The sequence below is a fragment of the Rosa chinensis genome, chromosome 6, assembly GCF_002994745.2.
Source record: "Rosa chinensis cultivar Old Blush chromosome 6, RchiOBHm-V2, whole genome shotgun sequence".
In the NCBI taxonomy this organism is placed as follows: domain Eukaryota; kingdom Viridiplantae; phylum Streptophyta; class Magnoliopsida; order Rosales; family Rosaceae; genus Rosa; species Rosa chinensis.
The window spans coordinates 46681758-46705324 of NC_037093.1; the positions used below are offsets into that span (position 1 = coordinate 46681758).

Sequence of the window (23567 nt, forward strand, 5' to 3'; positions counted from 1 at the left end):
CTTCAATGAATTTTCTTTTTTTCATTTGTGTCACCCCAAAAAAGAAGAAGCACAAAGCTTATGGACATCATCACAAAATGTCTTTGGCAACAGATAACAATTCATAGCATAAAGCGGCATAGTTTGAGCAACCGCTTTATTTATCTGCACAACTCAGAATTTTAGCTTTCCAACTCTCCAGTTTCTTGGACAATATATATATATATCTCACAAGGCAGCCTAAAGAAAAACACTTACAAGGGGAGTTAAGCTTCAATTTAGCATACTCAATCACCATATTCAACTCATCTTATTTTTCGCTATTAATTTGCACTACAACGTCGGTACACGTATAACCAAGTAATGCAAAGCCTTATTCCACAAACGTGCCATGTGTGGATCGAATGTAGCTCAACTCTAGGGGGAAAAAAAAACTCAAAGTACTGCATCAGATGCATAACAAAGTACAAGTCTCCCAGGATCATGTGGGAAGCTCTTAATGCATCTTGATCATTTCCACAATCAAAATACAATGGGATCAAGGAAAAGTACTCTCATTATTGGAATTTTAACACAAGGTGAACTCTGGATATGCAAGATATGTTGCATTACATTCGAATGTATAGAAGTTAACTGAAGTTATTTAGGGTTGAGATGAGTTCCACCAGAACTAGGGTTGAGAGCTTGGGTTAGGTTACTGAGGGCCTTGTCATATGATATGAACCCCATGAACCAGAACTCATGACCATCTCTTGTTACTATCTGTATGTATTTCTCTGAAGGATTCCATCTGTTTGCAGAAGGATTCACTGATCTTAACTGATCAAGCTGCACCACCACCTACATATTCAACAAATTGATCAAATATTCGGATATTGGTTAATTATTCAAGAACGATATCAAGTAGTAGATGCACAAGTCGATGCTTAATTACTCTTTGCCCCAACTTCACAAATTTAGGGATCTTGATTTCAATCACACCTAAGTGCAAATCAGGGTCAGCACAAAGACATGCATGTAAAACAATTGTCAAAACAAAGATCGTATCTCCAATTAGGTAGACAATTCAAGGTTGACAATGCCAAGTCACAACATATACATTGTGGTAAACACCTTAAAATGCTTAGAGAAGGCCGGAAGGGCATTGTTTTGAGGCTGGAATCAAATGTGTCCAAAGGTTGTTGTTATGAGAGGCTGCCCAACAAAACACATCACACTTGAGACTCAACTTAATTTCGTCCCCTGTTTTTCATAGAAAAAAGTTTGCCAGGTTCTACTTATCAGAAATAGTTGTGTATCATCAGAATTCATTTTCAGGGTAAACCCAAAGATGTCTTTGTTTTTTATGCTTCTTGTAACAACCCTTAATCTTAGTAATGGTGACAAAACCAAAAAATAAATAAATTAAGATGCTCTCTTGAAAATGCAGGTTATAGTCTTAAGTTACACAAACAGACGAGAGAATTAGAATTTGGTTTCATGTCCAACAGAAAATTAGCAGTACCTTAAAATTCAGGGAAAAAAAAAAAGGTAGTACCTTAAAATATGTGTTCGGATGCGCTGGGGAAATATAGTGACAGAAATCACTACAAAAGGCTATTCTTTTATTGGAAATATACAGCACTCCAATTACAGGTCCAGTAGAAGTTGAGAGATAGCAAGCATATGAATGCAGGAGCTTCTCTTGTAGCATCACAGTCTCAAATTTTTGCTGGAATACTTTATCATCCCCTCTTGTAAGAGCCTTTGTCCCGTGAGTAAGCCTTGCCATTGCCGCGTCTGCAAGACTAGGACTCATTCTCACTGTTCAAATGCAAAAATTCCAAGAGATGTGAGAAAAATGCTTATGAAGTAATTTACTGCAAAGTTGATACAAGTCAAGTCCTACAACAAGCTTAGATTTATATAGAGGAGAGGCATTCAATGGTGGGCTAATTCTGTAGGATTTCAGGTGACACATTTCGGAACAAACTACCTAGATTATATTCTTGTAAACATGGAATTTACCATATGAGCAACTATGTATGCACCTACTGATTCGATATTAAGGAGATCGGATCATTTGGATGTATGCAACTATGCACCTACATACCTACTGATGATCAGGCTCCAGTGGGAAGCAAACTTAAGTAACAAACTTCATGTTTAATTTACATCTAACAATTAAGTATGGGACTTGGGAGATAGGAGTTTAAAACAGAGAAACTCACAGTGATGCCAGACATTGTCTGTAATGGTGTCTGCTCTTCTGGAGGCACCTTCAACCCTTTTACCACAATGATTCAATGTGTCAAGCACCTTATCTATGGGACCTGGACCAAAATGAAAAAAAAAAACGAAAACAACCAACATCATACAAGGTCTGTATTCGATACCATGTAAACACTGAAATTAAATGTTCTTAATTGAGTTAATTCTACACAATTAGGAAAACGTCTTCAGCACACGGGTAAAACTAAATCACATGACTTATCAAGAGGTTTCCTTTACTTAAAATTAAGGTTTCCTAAAGATCATCATGAGCACACAAACAAATGATGAGTCTGTCAAAATTAACTTTAAGCATGGGAAAGGTGGCTTCTTCATACTTATCAGTTACTAGGAACAGCAAATTAAACTGAAGTAGATGAATGAAAGTTACAGAGAGATCGAGCAAGAGAAACATATACTAACTCTTGGTAGGTGAATTCGACGTGGGGACTGGGGAATATTGAACATAAGGATTGTTGTGGTTGAAGTTGGCGTAGGCATTGCCTTCAATTTGAGGAGGAGGAGGTGGAGGAGGACTTCCATTCATCATCATGTTCATGTTGTTGGAATTGTTTTTTCTAGCCTTCATCTTGTAGTCCTGATGATGATTGACTACCCAGAACTCCCCCCTCCAAATATTGTCGCAGTCCAATTTCACAATGTCATGTATAAAACAGATGGAGAAGAAGATTATAATAGTGATAGGGGAATAAGAATAATCGGTGTGAACACCAAGAACGACGGTGGTGATGGGAGCATAACACTGCCAAGTGGTAATGGAACCTTGGATTAGATGCTGCGGAACTCACTTCCCAAGGAACAAAAAGATATATGCCAACTTAGGATGTGATAACCTCACCATTTTGCTTGTATTCTATTGCTTAATAGTAAAATAAACGAGATATTTTGCAAAATTAATTGAAAAGCAATCAAGACCTCTATAGCAACACAAATGAAGTCGCTTTAAATGGAACAAACAATGCACAACAGACAAAAACATGGGGATTAAAGCATAGTTCCCTCAATATATAATTACAAAAACTAAAGCCACAATAAAAAAGAGGCCTAGACCAACCTGTTTGCAAAGTAGATCTTAATTACACACTATTTGTAAGATAATATAACAATTATAATGCGGATTGGATTAGGTTCCACTGTTTCTTAGGTTTTAATAATATATCACTCATCCACTAGATAACAAAGATTAAATTAATAATGTATATCAAACTAGCTACTTTCAAGTGGGCGAAAATGCAACCGTAAATTTTCAAGTAATCTTCTTGTATGAGAATGAATTAATGGAAAGTCTAATTAATCTCCCTGCATTCCTAATTTCCTAACTTCACTAATTTATCTTTCTTTCGGTAATCACTTAGTTGTATTTTACAAGAACTCTGACATTCGAGATGGCACGGCAGCTTGGCTTAAATTGATGTGTCGTGTGAATATGTGGTATAAACCTCATGATCGAGCCAGAACTTATCACCATCTCTTGTGACAATAACAAAATGAATATTCCATCCAGTCTTAAACTGATCCTATATATCTTTGTTAAAATTATTAACGCAAGCTTTTGGTAGATGATTTAATGAGGATTGTTGTTGTTGTAACTTGTAAGTGGGGTTGAGTGGAGGACTCATAAGTCATTTGTTGTAGTTTTTAAGAAGAAAAACAAGTTCCAACCTAGACAAACACTTCAGCGTTTAGATTGGATTTTAGTGCTTGATTGATTTTCAATGATTTAAAAGACAGTTAAATCTGTTGAACGTAACATAATGTTGTAGTAATTCATGTTACAACTGAAATTTCTAGAATGAGTCAACAACCATGTGATGAGAAATAAAAGAGTGTCAAATTTCACTTGCTCGTTCATTCATTAGCTATTAAAAGACAAAACAACAACAACAATTGTACACTCTTTTGCAGTAATTTATGACAGGGCTGGGCGTTTTGACCCGAGAGACCGAGAAACCGCCTCGATTCGGAGCGAAACTGACCATTCGGGTTAGGTTTGAAAGCTAAAATCCTCGGTTCAGGCTAAACTGAACCGATTCCCATGTCCTTCGGTTCGGTCTCGCTTCAATATTCGCATAACCGATTAGGACTAATCCAGACCGATATTTGTACTTGTATATGTGTCGCCTGTTAATTGGCTCTCAGTCAAGCTTATAGAGAATACCCTGAACTTGGGTGCAAGCAATCACCCAATTTCATTCGATCTAAAGAACCCTAACGAAGCCGTCTTCTTCAGTTCATTTTATCGATCACTTTCACTTCTTTTGTTCTTCTTCACTCTGTTTCTCGATCAATCACCCATTCACCCATGGATTCCTCCACTGGAAACACACCATAAACGTACCGAATCCCAATCCCAGTATGAACCCAATTCAAATTCCGATTTGAATAATGCAAACCCCAATTCTGATTCTAACACCGAAGTTGCCGAGAATGTTGTCATCCCTGCAACTGCATCAAACCAATCATCTTCTGCAACAGCTCCATCTACGATGACATCGTCAACTGCATTGTAGATTTTTAGTGATTGTTTATGGCTTTAGTTTATGTCTTGAGTTTAGCATGTTGAGTTACTTGAGTTTATCTGTTTATAGCTTTGGTTTCAGTGCAGATTTGGATGACTTAATTACTTAAGTTTGCATAGTTAGATTGGATGGCTTTACTACTTTAGTTTGCATAGTTTGCAGTTTGCACTTGGCAGTCTTTGAATAATTGAAAACGCAATTCTGCAATTTGCATAGTTTTGTAGATTTTCACTTGTGTTGTGCAACTAAAAATGTCATCATTGTCATTTGAAATTTTGAAAATTGGAAGTAGGTTGCCTAAACACTGAAATTTGGAAAAACAGTGTTTTTTTTGCCCGAAAAACCGAAGACCAGACCGATTGTGTTCGGGTCGGTTTCTCATTGGTTTTAACCTGCTTAAAAGACCGATCTGGACCTAACCGACACTGTCAGTTTCGGTCTCAGTTTTCAACTTTTTCAGACCGGACCGATCCGAACCCAGCCCCAATTTACGTTACAACTAAATTTTCCTGAACAAGTCAACAACCATGTGAATAGAAATAAGAGACCGTCAAATCTCACTCAATCACATTGCTCGTTCATTCATTAGCAATCAAAGAGGGGACAAGAACAACAATTGTACATTCATATTCAACCATCAAAATACACGTGGGGCTACATGTCATCTAAAGAAATACGGTTTAATGGATTATTTTTTACAGTGTCCAGAAAAAAAAAAAGGCAACCATAGATTTTTTTTTTTAGGGTATCAAGGAATGTATACTAAAGGCTTCCTAGATATATATATAAAAAAAATAAAATAAAAAAAAAATAAAAAAGAACTAATACATTGACGGTGTGAAATGCTAATGCTTCAATTGTACATACAACACAGTGTCTGATGACTTTGACAATTTCGTAAATTAAACACGGATATAAAGTTCTCAACCAAGACGCTCAATCACTGGGCCACTTGATTTAATAGATAAGAGCATCTTTAGTAGACTCTCTATTTTGGCTCCTTAGCTATTTTGGAGAGCATGTTTAACTTTTTATATATTTTAACAGCCGCACCAACCTCCTAATTAAGCGGCTCTTCATTATAACTTTTAGCTATCTCGCTCATAAATATAGAGAGCGATATGAAGCTCTCTATAATTTATAATATTCTTTTTGAGTTATTTTATGTAATTTTTAAATACATTTAAACTATTTAACCTTCCTACTAACTATAATGGAGAGCACTGATGCAGACGTATTTCTAAAGTGACTAGCCAAAATGACTTTTTAGCTCCTTTAGCTAAAATTTGACTAAAAAATGGCTAGCATTGCTAAAGATGCTCTAAGCTGAGTTAGATTTGAGTACAAGGTTTTCAAACCTTTTAACGAAAAAATTTGTTTTACTTGCTAATAATTCCCAATAGTTTTTCAGTCCATGATCTTCTAGTGATAATCATGACCATCATAGCTATCATTGCTCCACTTTCCATTTATGTCCCTCCCTTACAAGGAAGCAAGAACTAAAATATCGATATTTTCACCGATATTTCGACGATAATATCATTTTTTTTAGTCCCTGAAATTTTCGTCACCTATCACCTTAATATCGCGAGATATTTACGAAATCTCGCGAAATATCTTGATATTTACTGAAATGTGCGATATTTTTCGAAATTTAGGGAATATTCCCAAAGAAAAACCAACCAAACCTTGAACATTGACAGGTTTCGAACTTGTCCCCTAGACCCCTACCAAAAGGGAGGCAGGGAACGCCTCAAGCCCCCAACCGACTCGACTGACAGTTGGTTTTAGTTCTAATATACTATTTTTTATATTAGAATGTATTTTTCAAGGAAAAGATTACCATTTTTTTTTACCGTTAATTTAAACTTCTAAAATATAATTTCTAGCAATTTTGTATTTTTAATTTGTTGACTCTAACATTTCTAAATAATTTAATGCTTTACAAGATCTCTAAAATACTTTTGCCCCGTTTTAGTAATATTAATTTGTTTGTACTTGATTGAATAGTTCTACAACTTTACTAAATCTCTAATTATAATTTGTACTATATATTTTACTGGCAATGGCATACGAACTCTAAATTACAATAATTCACTATGAAATGAAGGTTGTTCACTATTTTTTTTTTCAAATATAATAGATAATAGAACAAATAAGTAGCTCACAAAATTTCACTTAAAATTTTAATAATCTTCTCTCAATTTTCACCATTTCTTTCGAAAATTATCGATATCTATATTTCCTCAATATTTTTGCCGAATTTTTCATTTTTCAGACTTCGATACTCGATATTTTGATGTTTAAAGAAAGGTCTCTAGTGATAGACATGACAAATTGACAATCATAGCCATCTGAATCACTTTCCCAAATTATATTACTAAACAATCTTATCCAAATCTTCAAAACAAAACTACTGTCTTTTCCTGTCCTACCACCTCACTCATCTGTCGCACCACGTCGACTCCCCGCTACAATCCAAGCGACCCAACATCATTTTCATCGACACCATCACCGGACCTGAAAGCAACACTAGGAAAACGGTGCCCTGTCATCCTCATCGATATCCCTTCCAGAATAATTAAAATTCCCCACTCCAATCCCCACGGTGTTCCGGTGACCCCTCATCCCACAACCGTCCGATTTAAGTGTTGGTCAAATATAATAAGTCAAAAATTTAATCCGCCGTCATGTACAACAATGTGCGTTTGCCGCGTTACACCATAAGTAAACAAAAGCGCAAAATGTAATTTATCTTTATTCCATTGGATGGATAATCACTCTCATCTAAGTACGGATATAGACGCGGCCGGTGACGGCGCTGGTCTCAGAAACGACGTCGTCGAACCCGACCCAACGGCATTTGGCGCCAGACACCTGTGGGAACAGAGGCGAGGTCCGCGTGAGCGGATTCTCCGGTAACGGATTAACCGTCCGCTTGTACGGCCCGAACCACTTGTTCTGCATGTAACGGTTTTTCCGCCACGGTGGCACTGACAGCTCTCGGCTCCTCAGCGACTTCTTCGCCGCGTCGCACATGACCCGGACGATCTTTTTCAGGTCGTCGGAGCCGCCGACGAAGTGACGTGGCAGCGACTGCGACAGCCGCGAGTACTGGCCCGACGGCCGCGCGATCTCGAACTCGGCGGCGAAGTCCACGTCCACGAAGTACCTGCTGCTCTGCTGCTGCTGCCGCCACGTGGCGGACGAGTTGGCGGCTACCACGTCGATGAATTCGTAGTGCCCGGCGGTGATGCTGCCGGCGGAGCTCCACTTGGTCTTGCAGATCGCCGCATTGTGCCCCTTCCCCCTCAGAAACGACATGACGCTCCTCTGTAGGGCCGACTTGTCCGATCTCAGACACGAGAACGCCTCCACCGCCTCCGCCATGTCAGCGAGCAGCACCTTGGCGTAGGCGTCCGCATTCGCCGAATATCTCAAAATGCACTCCACCGCGCCGGAACGATCGGAGACCGAGTCGACTCGGTCCGAGTCGTAGTCGCGGTTGTCCGGCGACCGCGGCTCCGACGACGAGGTCGACGATTCTTCCTCCTCCTCCTCCTCCTCCTCGAGAAAGCTGTGAACGAGCTCGGACAGACAAGGAGAGACGTCGCCGCCGGAGTGCTCGCTGCCGCTGCTGACGTAGCTCTCCCGGCCGACGAGTCGTGCCTTGACCTTGTCGTCGAGCGGGTAAGTGACTCTCTTGGTTCTGGTTCTGACGAGACCAGCCATTGATAGACTGTAAATTGTGATCTCTCTTTTGGAGGATTTGAAGAAGCTTGTAGTGATGGTCCTGTGATTAGAGCGGTTTGAGGAAGAAGGGGAGGAGTGGGGGAGGCTTTATATAGAAGGGTTTGTGCCCTACAGTTGTGCTGTTGTTGAGAGGATAACTGAGGGAATTTAATTTGGGAATATTCGGTTTTTCAAAAGCTGGTGCTGTTTTTTGTTATAAAAATTCTGGTTTTTTGTTTGCTTTCCTTGGGAAGATTAAAAACTGTGAGGGTTAGAGTCCCCTGGAGTTTGACCAAAAAAAAAAAAACAGAGAGAGAGAATTAGGAAGAGGATATGCGAGGGAGACTGTACACGTGGAAGCATATGCTGGGCTTATTCCAGTATGTGACGCGGTGGGTCTTGACCGGTTGAAGTACCAGTCACTACTCTTAAAATCTCATCTGGCTCACGCCATTCGTACGGGAAGGGTTGTTCGCGCACGGGACTGGCACGTGTTTGATGAGTCATGGGCCGCTGGGCCCGGCTACTCTTAAACCGCTGGCCCGTGGATAAGGGTGAAAGTGTAGTAGGTAATACGTAATTTGGAGTTTTTTTTTTTTTTTTTTTTATCAACTGGATTATGATGAAACTAAAAGATATCAGGGAGACTGGGAGAGGGAGAGGTATGGTTTTGGACTTTGAAGGACGATACCTTCGGCTTCTTCTCAAGAGATTGACGAGTTGCTCTTCTTTAAGGAACTCTGATTGGGGGAATGATTGATGAGTTTGGTTGTAATTCTTTAACGAACTCTGATTAATTATCTCATAAATAATCCATGAATAAAGAGAATAAGGGCTAGATGCATGTTTATTTTTTCTTTTTTCTTCAAGTGGGGGTTCTGTGATGAATATTTTTAGAAGCTGGTTTTGCCTGAAAGAGTACACTGGAGAGACGGTTATAGTCAATCCACTTGAAACACATGTACTGCCTCTTGGGTGAGAGGAAAGGTTGAGGATTAATTATATTACGAAGCTGGGGTTTAATATTTCCAATTGGATTATCTTTAACTGTGCATGCTCTCTGTTTTATGCTTATGGGAACCCTAAATTTTCAGTTCTACTACTTCCAAAATGAGTACGTTGTAGAGGTGACAAATGGGCTGCTATGCACGAGCACGGCACGAACTCGACACGCTTAAAAGCAGCTCGGCACTACTCGAGTATGTTAGAATAACGAGTCAGGTCGGGACTGGAAATATTGGCCCGGCCCGGCCTGGTCCAAGCCAGTAATGGGCCTGGCACGGCCCGATCACGACATATTGTGCACCGGCCCGTTATAAACACAAAATTTTATTTTATTTTTAAAAATATTAAAAAACTACAATGATGAGATTTGAATATTAGACCTCTTTATTTAAAATCTCATGACAATTTCACCAATGTTATTTCTTGTATGTTGTCAAAATATTAAAATACAACATTATATCCTTGTTTTGACATAAGTATTTTCTAAATATTAAATATATGTTTATTAGTAAAGACTAATCTCTTAATAATACAACTATAGAATGAAGGAAATAATAATATGATACTAAATCTTCATTATATTAATAAAAATTAATCTCACAATAATATACTAAAAACAATATATTTTGAGTTATTTTTTTCTTTCTTTATTTCTTATAGTGGAATATAAAAAATTATTAGAAAATTAATCTTAAAAAGCTAAAATTAAGAAAAACGTTGTAGAACTTAATTTTTTTAAATTTTCTAAATAGTTAAATAAAATTAATTTTTATTTGTTCAAATTAAGATTTTAAAATTGTGCTTTATAGTGGGTAGGCACGAGCACGGCCCATTTATTGACCTGACACGAGCACAGCCCTGCATGATATGGGATCGGGCCATGGGCCGGATCGGGCTTAATGTTTAAGTATATTGGCCGGCCCAAGCACGACACGAAGCATGACTAGACCTGCTTAAAATGGGCCGGGCCGGCCAGTTTGCCACCTCTAGTACGTAGTAACAGTTCAACTAGATTGTTAGAGAAAAATTTCGTGCGTTATCAGTTCTTATCAAAACTGGATCTATTCTCATTTCCAACAGGTAAAGATTATAGTAAAAATTGAAAACCTTCTAGCAGCTTGGTACGAAAGTTGAAACGTTGAGTACATTTTATTTGAGAAATCTTCTAATGTGAAATTTATAATAATGACCAAGTAATGACTTTTAAATGAACAGTTGAATAACATGTAAGTTGAAATTTTAGAATATCAATTAAAGTTGAAAACACTCATCCAACCGTTCATTTAAAAGTCTTCATATAATCATTATTATAAAGTTCACCCCATTTTCGACTTTAATTTTTGTATCATAAATTGTAAACCCTAAACATTAACTATCTCACCTAAAGTTCACGAGTTAGTATTGTTCAATGTTGGTTTGCATGCATTAATTTTTTTGGTAGTGTGCATGTTGAACTTTTTTTTTTTTTTTTTTGAGAAACCCATGTAGAAGAATATTTAGAGATGATTGTCTGTTTGAACTTGGCATTTGAAGATCATGGCCTACATCAATGAATACGATAGAGGAGTGTAGACGTCAATCATAGTATTAATCGGGGGCCAAAAAGATGGATGTCAACATGATTTCGACACTCTGTTGACATGAATTATCATATACTGAACAAAAACTGAAAATTTTATAATATTTCTTAATATTGAAATTTAAATTGTTAGACCAATATCATTTATGACGTACTCTACACACTTATATTAAACTAATGCTACATTGATTCAATATTCTTGAGAATTAAAGAATATTCATAATGAAACCAATCATATATTTTTCATTACAGTAGCATTAATTTCAGGTGATAGTCAAACGTTGATAGTTTTCCTTAAACCAAACCTAACTCAGTTAGCTTATGGTGCGTTTGGGAGGGTTTAGTGTAACGTCCCGTACCTCAATTTACCAGTTTACTAGTCATTTGGACGGTAAACGACAATTACTTTCACTTTTTACTTTGTTTCGATACTTTTAGTGGCCCTAAAAGTTGACTTTTTGTTCGGGTCAAAATTTGAGAAAATGTTCTTCATGAAAGTTGTAGAGAACGTTAAACCGAGCGCGTGCATATGTGGTACGTAAAAATCAGAGCTCGTATGCGAAAGTTATAAGCGGAAATGTGAATGTTACTGTTCATGGTAACTTTCTATATATATAGAAAGTTACTGTGGTAGATTTCCATTTCCGGAAATCTACCTTCTCTCTCCTCTCCCCCGACCTCTCTTCTTTCCCTTTCGGATTCTTCTTCTTCCCTTCGATTGGCCGCCGTCCGGCCATCACCCGGCAGAAAGCCGGCCACCACAGGATCGCCTCCTCCCTCTGGTCACGCTGGTGCCCTTAGTTTTCGACGATTTGGCCGGAAAAGCTCGGATCGAAGCAAGGTTTGCTCCGGTTGCAGTTTTGGGGTTTCGCCGATTTCCAGCCACCTCCGGCCACTAGGTTAGCATCGAAGGTTCGGTTTTTGATGGTGATCATTTCCCCTAAGGTTGTTCAATCCAATTTGCAGTGTAGATATCGAATTGATGATTTTTCATTTCTAGGGTTCTTGAGGCTTCGGGGCTTTCCTTCACCAGCTTGATTCAGCCACTTTGAGGTAAAATTGGATGATGTTGTAGTTTGGAAGTTGGTTGGGCTTGTTGTGTTGATGCTAGTGCCGGAGTTTGGTGGCCATTGGAGGTGGTGGCCGCCGGCGCTTGGGGCCCACGCGCTGCCACTGTTGGTGGCGCGTGGAGGCTTATATGGCAGTGTTTTAATTTCAGTTTTTAGCCCATTAAAGTGTATATTGTTGTAGAGCTTGTATGTGAAGTTTGGTGAATTTTGGAGGAGTTTGGAATTGTTGGTGAATTTCCGAAGTTTGAAGTTTTGTGATGGAATTGTGTGAAATCCGGCCGTCGGATTTCCCTCGTTTTCATTGTGGAATATGTAAATTGAGGAAGTAGTGTTGTGGAAGAGATTTGGGTGGAATTTGAGAAGTAATGGAGATAGGGATTTTCGAGTTTCGTTTAGGTTCGTATTTATTTTATCGGATTGCCGTTTACGGAAACATAATTGTGTACATGACGACGTACCGAGCTATTGCTCGATGAAGGAACTCGTTTGCGTGGTCGCCCAATAGTACTGTGAGTGGACTTTTGTTTTTTTTTAAATAAGTGATGCATGCATTTACTAAAGTACGTTCTATTTAATTAACCTATCACTTTCCGAGCATATGAATTGATTTTTGGAATTTAATTATGATTTATTTCGGTATGACTTTCGGAATTGGTTTTGGAATATATGATTATTATTTGGAAATATGATTTACGAGATTTTTCGACGACTTATTTTACCGAGATGATTTTTGGATTACATATTATATTTAGTAGTCAAGTTAGAGATATTCTGGAATATTATTGGAAATGAGATTTTTTTCCGAAGGAATTTGGGCTCGTACTAATTTCCGGGTTTGGTTCTGAAATTGATAGTATTTGGCGTGCGGGGTCACGTCATTGGAATATTTATTTGTTTTCTCGTGAGATATTGGGAAAGCCTTTCGGATTTTATGGATTTTGAATGATTTCCTCACCATACTCGGGTCATTCGATTAGGTCTCCTCCTCACTTACTTTGCGTTTGTGAGTGGCAGTTGAGGTAGCTTATTCTCCTCCTCACTTACTTTGTGTTTGTGAGTGGCAGTCGAGGTGATTTATTCTCCTCCTCACGTGGGTGGCAGTCGAGGTTATTAGTTCTCCTCCTCACACAATCTATGTGTGAGTGGTAGTCGAGGGTAGGTTGAGCCTAAGGGGCTCCTTTACCCGTATGGTGACGTCCCTTCCCCATATTCTACTATTTGTTACTTGACTAGCGGGGCTAGTCCGATTCTTTTAGCCAGCGGGGACTGGTATGTTTTCACGAGACTCCGAGTTTTAAAGACATACGTTTTATAAATGTTGCATGCATCGGGAATTTTTTTAAGAAATAAATGTGGGGAAGTATGAAATCTTTTTCTTGTTAATTTGTTTATTTTTGTCCACTCACGCTAACGTTTTTCATCTACTTTCCCCTGGGCCTTTCGGTTTCTAATGCCCAGTTTGCAGGCGTTATTAGTTGAGGTCGTGCGTACGTGGTTCGAGGCATAGTTGACGAATAGCTTCCGCACTTCTTTGTTTGGCTCTGATCTATTGTGGGTTACTGTTTTGGGTAGTCCACTTTAGGGGTGACTCGACCAGTTCTCGGTAGAGTTATCACTAAGGTGGGCCCCGCAGGGCCACTCCAGATTTCGGGGTGAAATCCGGGGCGGGTCCTGTCATTTAGCATTTAACTAAAGCTCTTTCTGTAGAAGAAATGGGGTTGAACTCGTCTATTCCACAGATCGATCAGCCTATTCAAGAAGCTACGGGTCTGGGTTAGCAATTTTGAAAAGGGCCTGAAGAGGTATATTATTTAGGCTGCATGCTTCCAAATTACTGTAACGGAGGTTTAATAAAACTTTCGTCAAGACCTATTTTATCCTTGCACTTTTGACTGAAAGACAACCTAAGTCCCTATATCTAGGGTTGGGCGTCAGGACCCGAAAAACCGAAGACCCGACCCGAACAGAGCAAAAAAGCCCGATTCGGTTCGGTTTAGAGTCCGACCTAAATATATTTTTTCGGTTCGGTCTCGGGCTTCACATATTTGGAGATCGAAAGCCCGATCTGGCTCGATTTTCCTCCATTTTGACGATCTCAGCCTCTGTCTCTCTTGACAACATCTCAGCCAGTCAACCCGTTCATGGCTTCATCTGCAAATCCAGCATTGCATCCCTTTCTTTAAGCATCTTCTCTGTTCTCTCTTATCTAATTTTATCCTCTCTAGCTTCTTCCTCATCAGTTGTCGCACTCAGCTCCTCAGCCAAAGAAGCGTGCATCACCGCAGTTTCGAAACCATCTCAGCCAGTCAGCCCTTGTTCTTCCCCAATTTCTGAAAACCCAGCCCCATTATCAACAATTCAACCCCAGACCTGTTAGCAATCTTGGCTGAAAGCCTAAAACTCCAAACCTGTTAGCAACTCCATCTTTGGGCTCCGGCGGCGGCGGTACCCAATTGACAACAGAATAGTTAGATCTAGAGATCTGGGCACCTCTTCACCCAAGTCCTCGGGTCAACCCAGCCCAATCCTCACTCCTCCTAACCGAACTCGTCTTCACTCTCCCCTCCATCCAACGTGCCACCGACGAACTGCATAATGGGGATTGAGGAGGAAGAAAATATATATATATATATATTTATTTATATATGAATAGAATTGCAGAAGAAGAAGAATAAGAAGTGTCGAAGAAGACTAGAAAAGAAAGAGGGAGGAAGAAAAAAGAAGAAGAATATATGAATAGAAGTATAGAACTGCAGAAGAAGAAGAAGAAGAAAGTGTCGAAGAAGACCAGAAAAGAAAGAGAGAATAGAAAGTAAAAGAGGGCAGAGCCTTTTGTTTTGTTTTATTTCTACCGCTTAGGACAAATAAATATAAACATTGAACATAATGTTCCCATAGCATCTTATGCTCCAGTGGTTGGGAGCAAGGATTTGGTGTAAGAGGTCGGGGGTTTGAACCTCGCCTCTTATTGAGTTTTTGTATAATTTGCATATTGGGCCCAAAAAGCCTGAAGACCGAACCGGCCCATTTGGGATCGGTTTTTGTCGGTTTCCATTTTCAAAAAAATCTGAACTGATTATTTCGGGCTCGGTCTCGATTTTACTAAATTTCAGGCCCGGCCTGAACCGAACCCAGGCCTACCTATATCTCTCTCCATCTCTCATTTCCAAACCCTCAGAAGACGATGTTGATTACATTACAGAAACACATTCTCAGTTCATTAAAAACGAAAAAATAGAGGATGTCGACTCCTCTCGTCTCTATGCTTGGTCTTATCTCCCTTTCTCTGCTCAAGTGATGGGTCTCAATTCACAATTCTCTTATGCTTTCATCAGTAAGTGCGAATACAATCCTTCAATGTCTAAAGACTCTAAACCGTAGGATTTCCAAATTATTGTCTTTCTGTTGAATGATTTGATTAGTACGTTTGTTAAAGTGGATCTCTCTTTATCTGTGATTTGTAAAACTGTTGGCTAATTGTATTAGACTATTAGCAAGCAATGGTTCTCCTTAATTTGGGAGCTCCCATTTTTTGATTGGCTGTGTCCGATGAATTGAAATTATGCTAGATGGCTGGGTTTAAAGCCTTGAAGTGAAGGTCGACTAGAAAGTGTCGAGGTACGATCGACCAGATATAAAGTTGTCGAGATAGCTTCCTAGTGGGAGAAATGTACTATCACATAATTGCATGCATCAATTGGGAAACTTGAAAAAGTTGTTTCCAACTTTCGGAATTTCTTATAGAAATATCAGTGAAAAAGCTAAAGCGCGTGCATTGTATACAGTACAGGTTTGGTGTTATGATCATGTGAACAACTCGTCCATTTTCTTTTTTCTTCGCATTCATTTTATTATAATATCGACTACTACTATTAATGTAATATTTATATGGTTGACATCTTATAGCGCAACAATTAAGAGTCATGTTTTCGTGTAATAATTTAATTTATACTCTTCGATTCTTAAAAGAATGGCATGTTTTAAGCTTCATGCACAACTTTCATCAATTAGGTACGTCTTACTTACATGTGCATGCTTGTCAAATGTTTATGACTGAACTTGTCTTTAAATTCTATTGTAAGATGTGAACATCTTTTCAGTCCTAATTAATGTGTTGATCTGCGAATTTTTAGAAGGTTTTATCCAAAAAAATTAATTGTCTCATAAAATGGTTTGTGGGCTTTTCTTTTAATTTGTTTTATTCATGGATATAAGCTTGTTTTAAAAAGCCTTTCCGTAGCAAAAGTCCTAGCATATGTAGGGATGGCAAAAATCCCCAGAGGGGCGGAGCTCCATTGGATACCCGCCCCTGATGGGGGGAGAATTCGAGGACAAATGGGGAATGGGGATGGGGATCCCCAATCCCCGCTATCTAAGATTGGGGATGGGGCGGGGATGGTATTGAGATCCCCATCCCCAAACCCACCCCAATAATATATACATATATTTAACTATATATATATTAATTTATTTTTTATAATATAAATCATAATTATATACATTTACTACTTTACTTTAATGCCTACACTTTTACTTTAATGGTGTTTTGACTTTTGCACTCAATGAATTATGATTTATGAATTTAATCATGTTTTAAATTTATTTGTTGTAGATTTTGATTTTAAAAAAGGCAATATGAGAAAAAAATATTTTATTTATTAAATTTTTATTGGGGATTTGGGGCGGGTTTGGAGGTTTAGTCCCCAGTGGGGATGGGGATGGGGAATCCCCAATATAATTTTATTGGGGATTGGGGCGGGGATGGGGGTAGAGAATGACCCCGGGGATGGGGATGGTATTGTGATCCCCATCCCCAACCCGCCCCATTGCCATCCCTAAGCATATGCTAGTTCATTCATCTCTTATAAATATGTAGTTTCACATTGTTCAGGTTGTACACCATAATGAAGAATATATCATTGCGGTGTTTGTAAAGAGCTTTACGCCTATATCTTCAGAAAGCATTGAGCTAAAATTTTATGTGAGAATTCTTCATGAGTTGTTTCCTTGTTTAGCTCTTGAAGGATTATCAAAATTAAAAACTTTTTCTATCAAAAAGTTTCCTGATTTTATGCTTCATATATGTTGGTAGAACATGCATGATTTGTGCCTTAAGGTGATTGACAACCGAGGTGAGAGTTGTGCCATCTCAAGATTGATAAAAGAGAACAAGTTCATTGATCTGGAAGCAGCAAAGACGAGGAGACACCGTTACCCACTAGATTGGTTCTAGAAGATGAGTTGTGTGAGAACTTTATGTACTTTCATATTCATAATGGATTGTTCACGGACATAGTGCCCACAATTGTTTACCTCTTTAGAGAGTTTTACTGAGTCAACAGATTTTGTGCTATGTGTGTGATGAATTTGCTTATGTGTCGTTTGAAAAAATAGAAGTAAATCACAATGTTTCCAAGGATATTGATATCAGCAGTTTCAATCAAGATTCAAACAAGCCTGTACTCCTGAAACTGAACCTTGAAGTTGTTGTTGGCACATCGACTTAGTTCCTTAAGTTTGAGAAATACATATCCATCCTGTAATTTCAACTACTCTATGTGAAGGAAAAAAAACAAGATTCTAATGAGTTGTATTTTATTTTGTTTTAGATACATGCAAACTCAAAATTTGCATGGAACTACTCAATATCCTTTGATTTAGCTTGGTAAAAGTGAAAAGCTACACCTTGTAATTATAAACCGAGCCAAAAAATTTAAATGGTTCATATTTGATCGAAATCAAGTCTCTCAACAATTCCAGTTTAGTTGAAACGCGAAAATGATTCACATATATATAACCTAAAACTTAAAATTGCATCAAATACTTTGATTGCTTAAAAAACAAAAAACAAAAACCCTCAACTGGAAAGGATATTTTATTTTGGCCAATGAAAGGATCAAGTTGTTGAATAAGAGATGTAAGGGGTATCATTTTGTGATACTGCTTTTTATTTTACGAATTCAAAAACTTATGTAATTTGAGTTCGGTGCATTAAATTTTAAAAACAGGGAAAACAAATTTTAAGAAACAATTCAGGAACCATAAATAAATATGGGAAATGACGTTTTCCTTGTTTCATGAAAATAACCCGCCCTACAATTAGAGAAAATGATTTATTTTTATTTTTTTACTTTTAAGCACATAGATCCACAAACTCTTCCTCTCCCACAATTTCCATTGAGACTTATCCTCTCTTCTCATGATCTCATCTACTTTATCTGCTGTTTTAACTTTCTTCTCTCCCGTGTTTCTCAATCAATTGAAACTTACAGAATCATGCAGTGGAGAAGAATGAAGAATTTAGAAACTTCCTCTTTCATGTGTCAGATCTAATTTATATGGATGATTTAGGGTGAAAGCTTCGGCATTTTATGCTTCAATATAGTTGGATCATCTCATGGGCTGGAATTAATAACTAAGGTTGAGACATTTGATTGAATTATAATTTTGAACTAAAGATTCAAGAGCTTGCAATTTCATATGATATATTTTATAAACAAAATTGAGGGATTTGGTTCTTCTTGTTCAATCTCCTTCACAATACTCTGTTTCTTTTCTCATAACAACCAATAAAGGATTTATGATCAATACAAACAAAATAGTCAATCTTTCATGATTACTAAGGAAAAATAAAAAATGATTTTTTCTCTTTGAGGAAAAAAAATAGAGTTTCAGATTGTATAAACTCAGTGCTACAGTTTTTTTGTTTGTTTTAAATGATAGATATGTTTTTAATATTTCAAATTTTGAAATACTTGTGCCGAAAATGTATTTACTTCTTAAAAACTTCTAGTTTAATTCCCTTTTTCATTCTACAATCTAGTATTACAAAAATAGTTTCATAAACGATACAGGACACACCCTAACATTTTCATGCCTATATTTTTATTTTAGAAAATGAAAATAAGGTGAAAATGCTTTCGGCGACTTATATACTTTTGAAAACTTGAAAAATAAAGATAAAAAATATTTTCAACTTTTACTCGGAAAACTGAAAACAACAATTTGATGTTTTCACTTTTTCTTTCTTCCAGTTTATAAAATAAGAAGAATATTTTTTCATAATAAACTATCAAGCACATGGATTGACTACGTTGTTCAAACCCCATGCAATGCCTATGACTGCGTTGCTCAAACCCCATGCAATTGAAGCATTGGCTCTTTGGCATGGATTGAAATTTTGTCAGCAGCTTGGTGTACCTAACTTGTTGATAGCAGGGGATGCAGCAAACGTGATTGCTGCCCTTGGAATGTCTGGGATTGATCCCAGCGAAATTGGAGGGGTGATGGATGCAAGTCGTCGTTTGATGTCAGAGTTTGAATGGGTTACTTGGAAACATGTGCGCAAGCGTCACAACCAGATCGCTCATACTCTTGCCAGAAGTGCTCTGAAGAAGGTGCAAACTATTTTTTGTCAAGAAGTTGGGCCTCCTTGGCTTCATGAGATTATGGATGTAAGCAATTGATGCTTGTTGTGGGCTTCTCCTATTGAGAATTATTACCCATTTGATGTATTTCCAGTTGAATTAATAAAGTTCTCCTTTAATCAAAAACTATCAAACACATTTTCAAATTATAAAATTACAATGGTGTTTTCTCGTTTTTGAAATTTTTTTTTTAAGAAAAATTATTTAGGGCCTTAACTTGCTTAGTTTCAGCTATGAAAGAGGGAATCTATCTTTGTTATGGGCTTAGGTATGTGTCAAGAAACTCTTAACATATTTTGAATGGGTTCGTGTGTTTGGGCGTTGACCTTAACAAGCTAACAGGGCACATGCTAAAGCCCAGACAAATCTCAATCAGTAATTCACTCAAAGTATACAATGGGTGTGGACCTTAAATTAAACACATCTCGTTTGTTTATTTGAAAGGGCACGACACCTCTCAGCCCACCAAACATTTGTACACTTGTACTGGTGCAAATTTAATTTCATGGGCCAATATAGTTGGTAATTAGTTTAAGAGAAAAATTCAGTTAGTGCTGCCAAGGCCAATTTGATACCTGAATTCTCAAAAGTATCAATGTGATACCCAAAGACCTAAATTGGCATCAATGTGATACTTCCGTCCAAAATTTCTGACGATACCGTTTGTTTGCTGACGTGGCAAGCACGTGGGTCCTTAAAAAAAGTGAAATGACTAATTTACCCTTTTTTTTAAAAAATTTTTTTTCCTTTTCTTTTCATTTCTTTTTCTTCCTTCTTCTTCTTCTGTGATTTTCTTCTTCTTCTTCTTCTTCCTAGGGTTTCGTGGCGCCAAGCAGCTTGGGGCTGAAGCTCCCAATCGAACCCGATACCGGTCGAAGAACCTGTTGGTGCCGAGATGATCAATAACCCGTCAACGTAAATTGGGGCTGCCGAGTTGTTGAGTGAGACGTGGCAGTCAGCCGGAAGGTACCATGAGAGAGAGGCCGTAGAGCAAAGTAGCGATCTTGGCGTCGAACGGGAGGGACTTGAGTGATCGAACAGGGAAAGCGATGGGAGGAGGTGGTTGGTGGAGCTGGGTTCGCCGGAATTTGGTGTGCAGCCAACCGGTGCCTTCTCTTGAATCCGTTTCTTTTCTTCAGCTTGGGTTTTGTTGGGCTGTTCGATTTTTCCTCAAATTGCAGGCGTAGCCTACTAATTTGGGTCTTGGTACAACGTCTCTCTCTCTCTCTCTGCAATTTTGGGCATGTTAATTTGTGATTTGTTTAGTTAGTCTCTCTATTTAAAATCAGATGGTTGAAGATGTTAGAGTTGACAACATGGTTGAAGATGGTGGAGTAAAGATGGTTAAATTTGATCATAGGAATGAAGACAAAGCTTCGGGATTGAGTAGGGGTGAAGATGATGAACTGGAGAAGGGTGAAGATGATCAAGATTATGATTTTTAAACTCTTGATTTGGACTCAAGATTGATTCATGAATCATTTTGCAATTTCTTCCAAAATGTTCTCTCACTTAATTGCTACTCAGCCCTTTTCATTTCTTTTGGTTGTTGTTCCTATCATGTAACATCGTGGTTAATCCAGAGCAGTGCGAGGGAGATGGATTTGTAGCAAGAATTGAAGAGGATCTCGGTGGCGTTAGTGATGGTTTGGGCAGAGGAGAAGGAGAGGAGAGAGGAGAAGAAGAAGAGTGAGGTTGAAGAAGAAGAAGCCTCTTTTTTTTTAATTTCTTGGGAGAGAGTCACCATTGTCGTCGGACTGGTCTTGGGCTAGAAGAAAATCCCAGACAAAGAAGAAGAAAAGAAAAAAAAAATTAACAAAAAAGGGTAAAAAGTCAATTTTGCCCTTTTTTTTGCCCACGTGTTTGCCACGTCAGCAAACAGACGGCGCCGTCAGAAATTTTAGACAGAAGTATCACGTTGATGCCAATTTAGGTCTTTAGGTATCATATTGATACTTTTGAGAGTTCAGATATCAAATTGGCTTTGACAGCATAGTTTGGGGACGTGGGCTGAAATTTTCTCTTAGTTTAATTATAGATTGAACTTTCAACTTAATTATTTCCCATTTTCATCATACATCTCATGCATGGAGTTATGGGTCATTCCTTGGAAATTTCAAATTACTTTGGAATACTTTTTTTATATTATAATGTAAAAGTCACATTTGCTTAGAAATTCTACAATATCTTAATATATGACATATATATAATTACTAATTTTAAAACTTAATTACTTAAAAATGAGAACATATTTTATTCTTACGAGGACCTTATTTATCTTAATGAAGATTTTTTTTCTAGTTACTATATCAGTCTTCAAAGTGGTAATATTATATAAAATATTAACGTACTATAACTTTACCTCATTTTATTACTGATTTAACTTCCATATTAATAATATGTGGTTGGGTGCGGCTATTGCCACCCTACCATTTTCTTTGTTCACCCTACTTACTCATTACACCCTACATTTTAATTTCAGTTATTATATTTACTTATTTAAGCCATTTCTCTTTCTAGAAATATCCTTATGTAACATATCCAATTAAAAAATATTTTTTTTAGACGAAAATCACAAATTATGATGAGAAGGAAACAAAAAGATTACAAAAAAAATTAAAAAATTCAAATTTGGGTGGTGAAGATGAAGATCAATGTTATCCAATGAAAAATTAAATAATCTTTGTATTTAATTAATTGGTTATGCATTTATTTTTTTTACATATTTAGATTTTAGAAAATTAGTGTACTTATTAGTCATTTTGCACTTGGGTAATATAGTATTTCAATCATTCAAATATTTGTAGGGTAAACTAAGAAAATAGTATGGTGGCAATAGCCGCATCCTATGTGGTTACCTATATTTATATTTCTAATCAGAAAATTTTCATAAAGATGATGTGGCGTTGTTGTCCCTTGAGTGTAAATATTCATACATGTCCTATTTTCAATTTTTCATAAAATATGACATGTATGAAAAATATATGAAAATAAGACATGTATAAAAAATATTAACTTACCATAATTTTACAACATTTTGTTACTGATTTAACTTTCATATTAATAATATAGGTAAACCATATCTATATTTCTTATCAGGAAAATTATCATAAAGATGATGTGACGTGGTTGTTCATTCAGTGAAAATATTCACACTTTCACTACAACTCATTTTTTTTTTTGATGTGACATTGGAAAAAACTTTGATACTTTAATTGCGAAGCATTAATTAAGATTTTTTTTTTTTTTGGAATTATGGAAACATACTAGTAGTATGCCCCGGTTCATAGATTAAGAATAGTACAGAAGACTACTCTAATAATACATTTCTACTCAAAGTTGTCTATGCAAATAATAATACCTCGCCTTGCAGGCAATCTATTCTACCTAAGCTTAAACGTCGAGCACGCAATTGTGGTACGCTAAAGCTAAGTATTTCCACAAGACTCATAGAGATATTATTACAAGCATAGACATAGATGCAAATAAAACAACTAGACATCTATAGGCTCCTGCCCTGTAAAAGGGTCAGACCTCTTAACAAACCAAACTAGCCTAAAGATTGAGACCAAGCCCAAAAGACTCTGTCCCAGGCCCAAGGGTACCAAAAACAACATCATAGCATACTATAATCTGCCTCTGCCAATCATCGCCGCCGCCATAGATTCCAGCGAACGTCCCCTCCAACGCAGCATCAACACCACCTCCTCTTAGCAACCGAGCACAGATCAGCATCAACCCGATCGGTGTTGGAACTGGGAGAGAAGAACAACAAAACCCAAACCACCAAAATCGAGAGACCGATTAGGATCTCTGATCTCAACCCCAACCGCTGCCGCAACAACAGAGGCCTCCTATTCAGCCAATCCTCGCTCACCGCCTCTACACAGACCTCACCTAGTTCAATCGCCGATGCAAATCCGCCGGCTACTCCTCCGCAACACTTGCTCCAAACCGCAAAAAAGAAACCCGCTCCAAGCCGCAA

The 23567-nt window shown here is 37.7% G+C and overlaps 2 protein-coding genes across 2 annotated transcripts; both read right to left on the reverse strand.

Moving 5' to 3' along the window:
• Window positions 1-436: 436 nt before the first annotated feature.
• On the reverse strand, window positions 437-3075 carry LOC112169162 (GEM-like protein 2). Its single transcript, XM_024306145.2, has 4 exons — window positions 2653-3075; window positions 2190-2291; window positions 1517-1782; window positions 437-819 (listed from the first exon to the last, which is right to left on the reverse strand). The coding sequence occupies exons 1-4, from the start codon at window positions 2816-2818 to the stop codon at window positions 619-621; spliced, it is 735 nt and encodes a 244-aa protein (XP_024161913.1). The 5' UTR covers window positions 2819-3075; the 3' UTR covers window positions 437-618.
• A 4024-nt stretch (window positions 3076-7099) lies between these two features.
• On the reverse strand, window positions 7100-8616 carry LOC112174054. The gene has a single exon (XM_024311754.2). The coding sequence runs from the start codon at window positions 8499-8501 to the stop codon at window positions 7557-7559; it is 945 nt and encodes a 314-aa protein (XP_024167522.1). The 5' UTR covers window positions 8502-8616; the 3' UTR covers window positions 7100-7556.
• Window positions 8617-23567: the final 14951 nt, after the last annotated feature.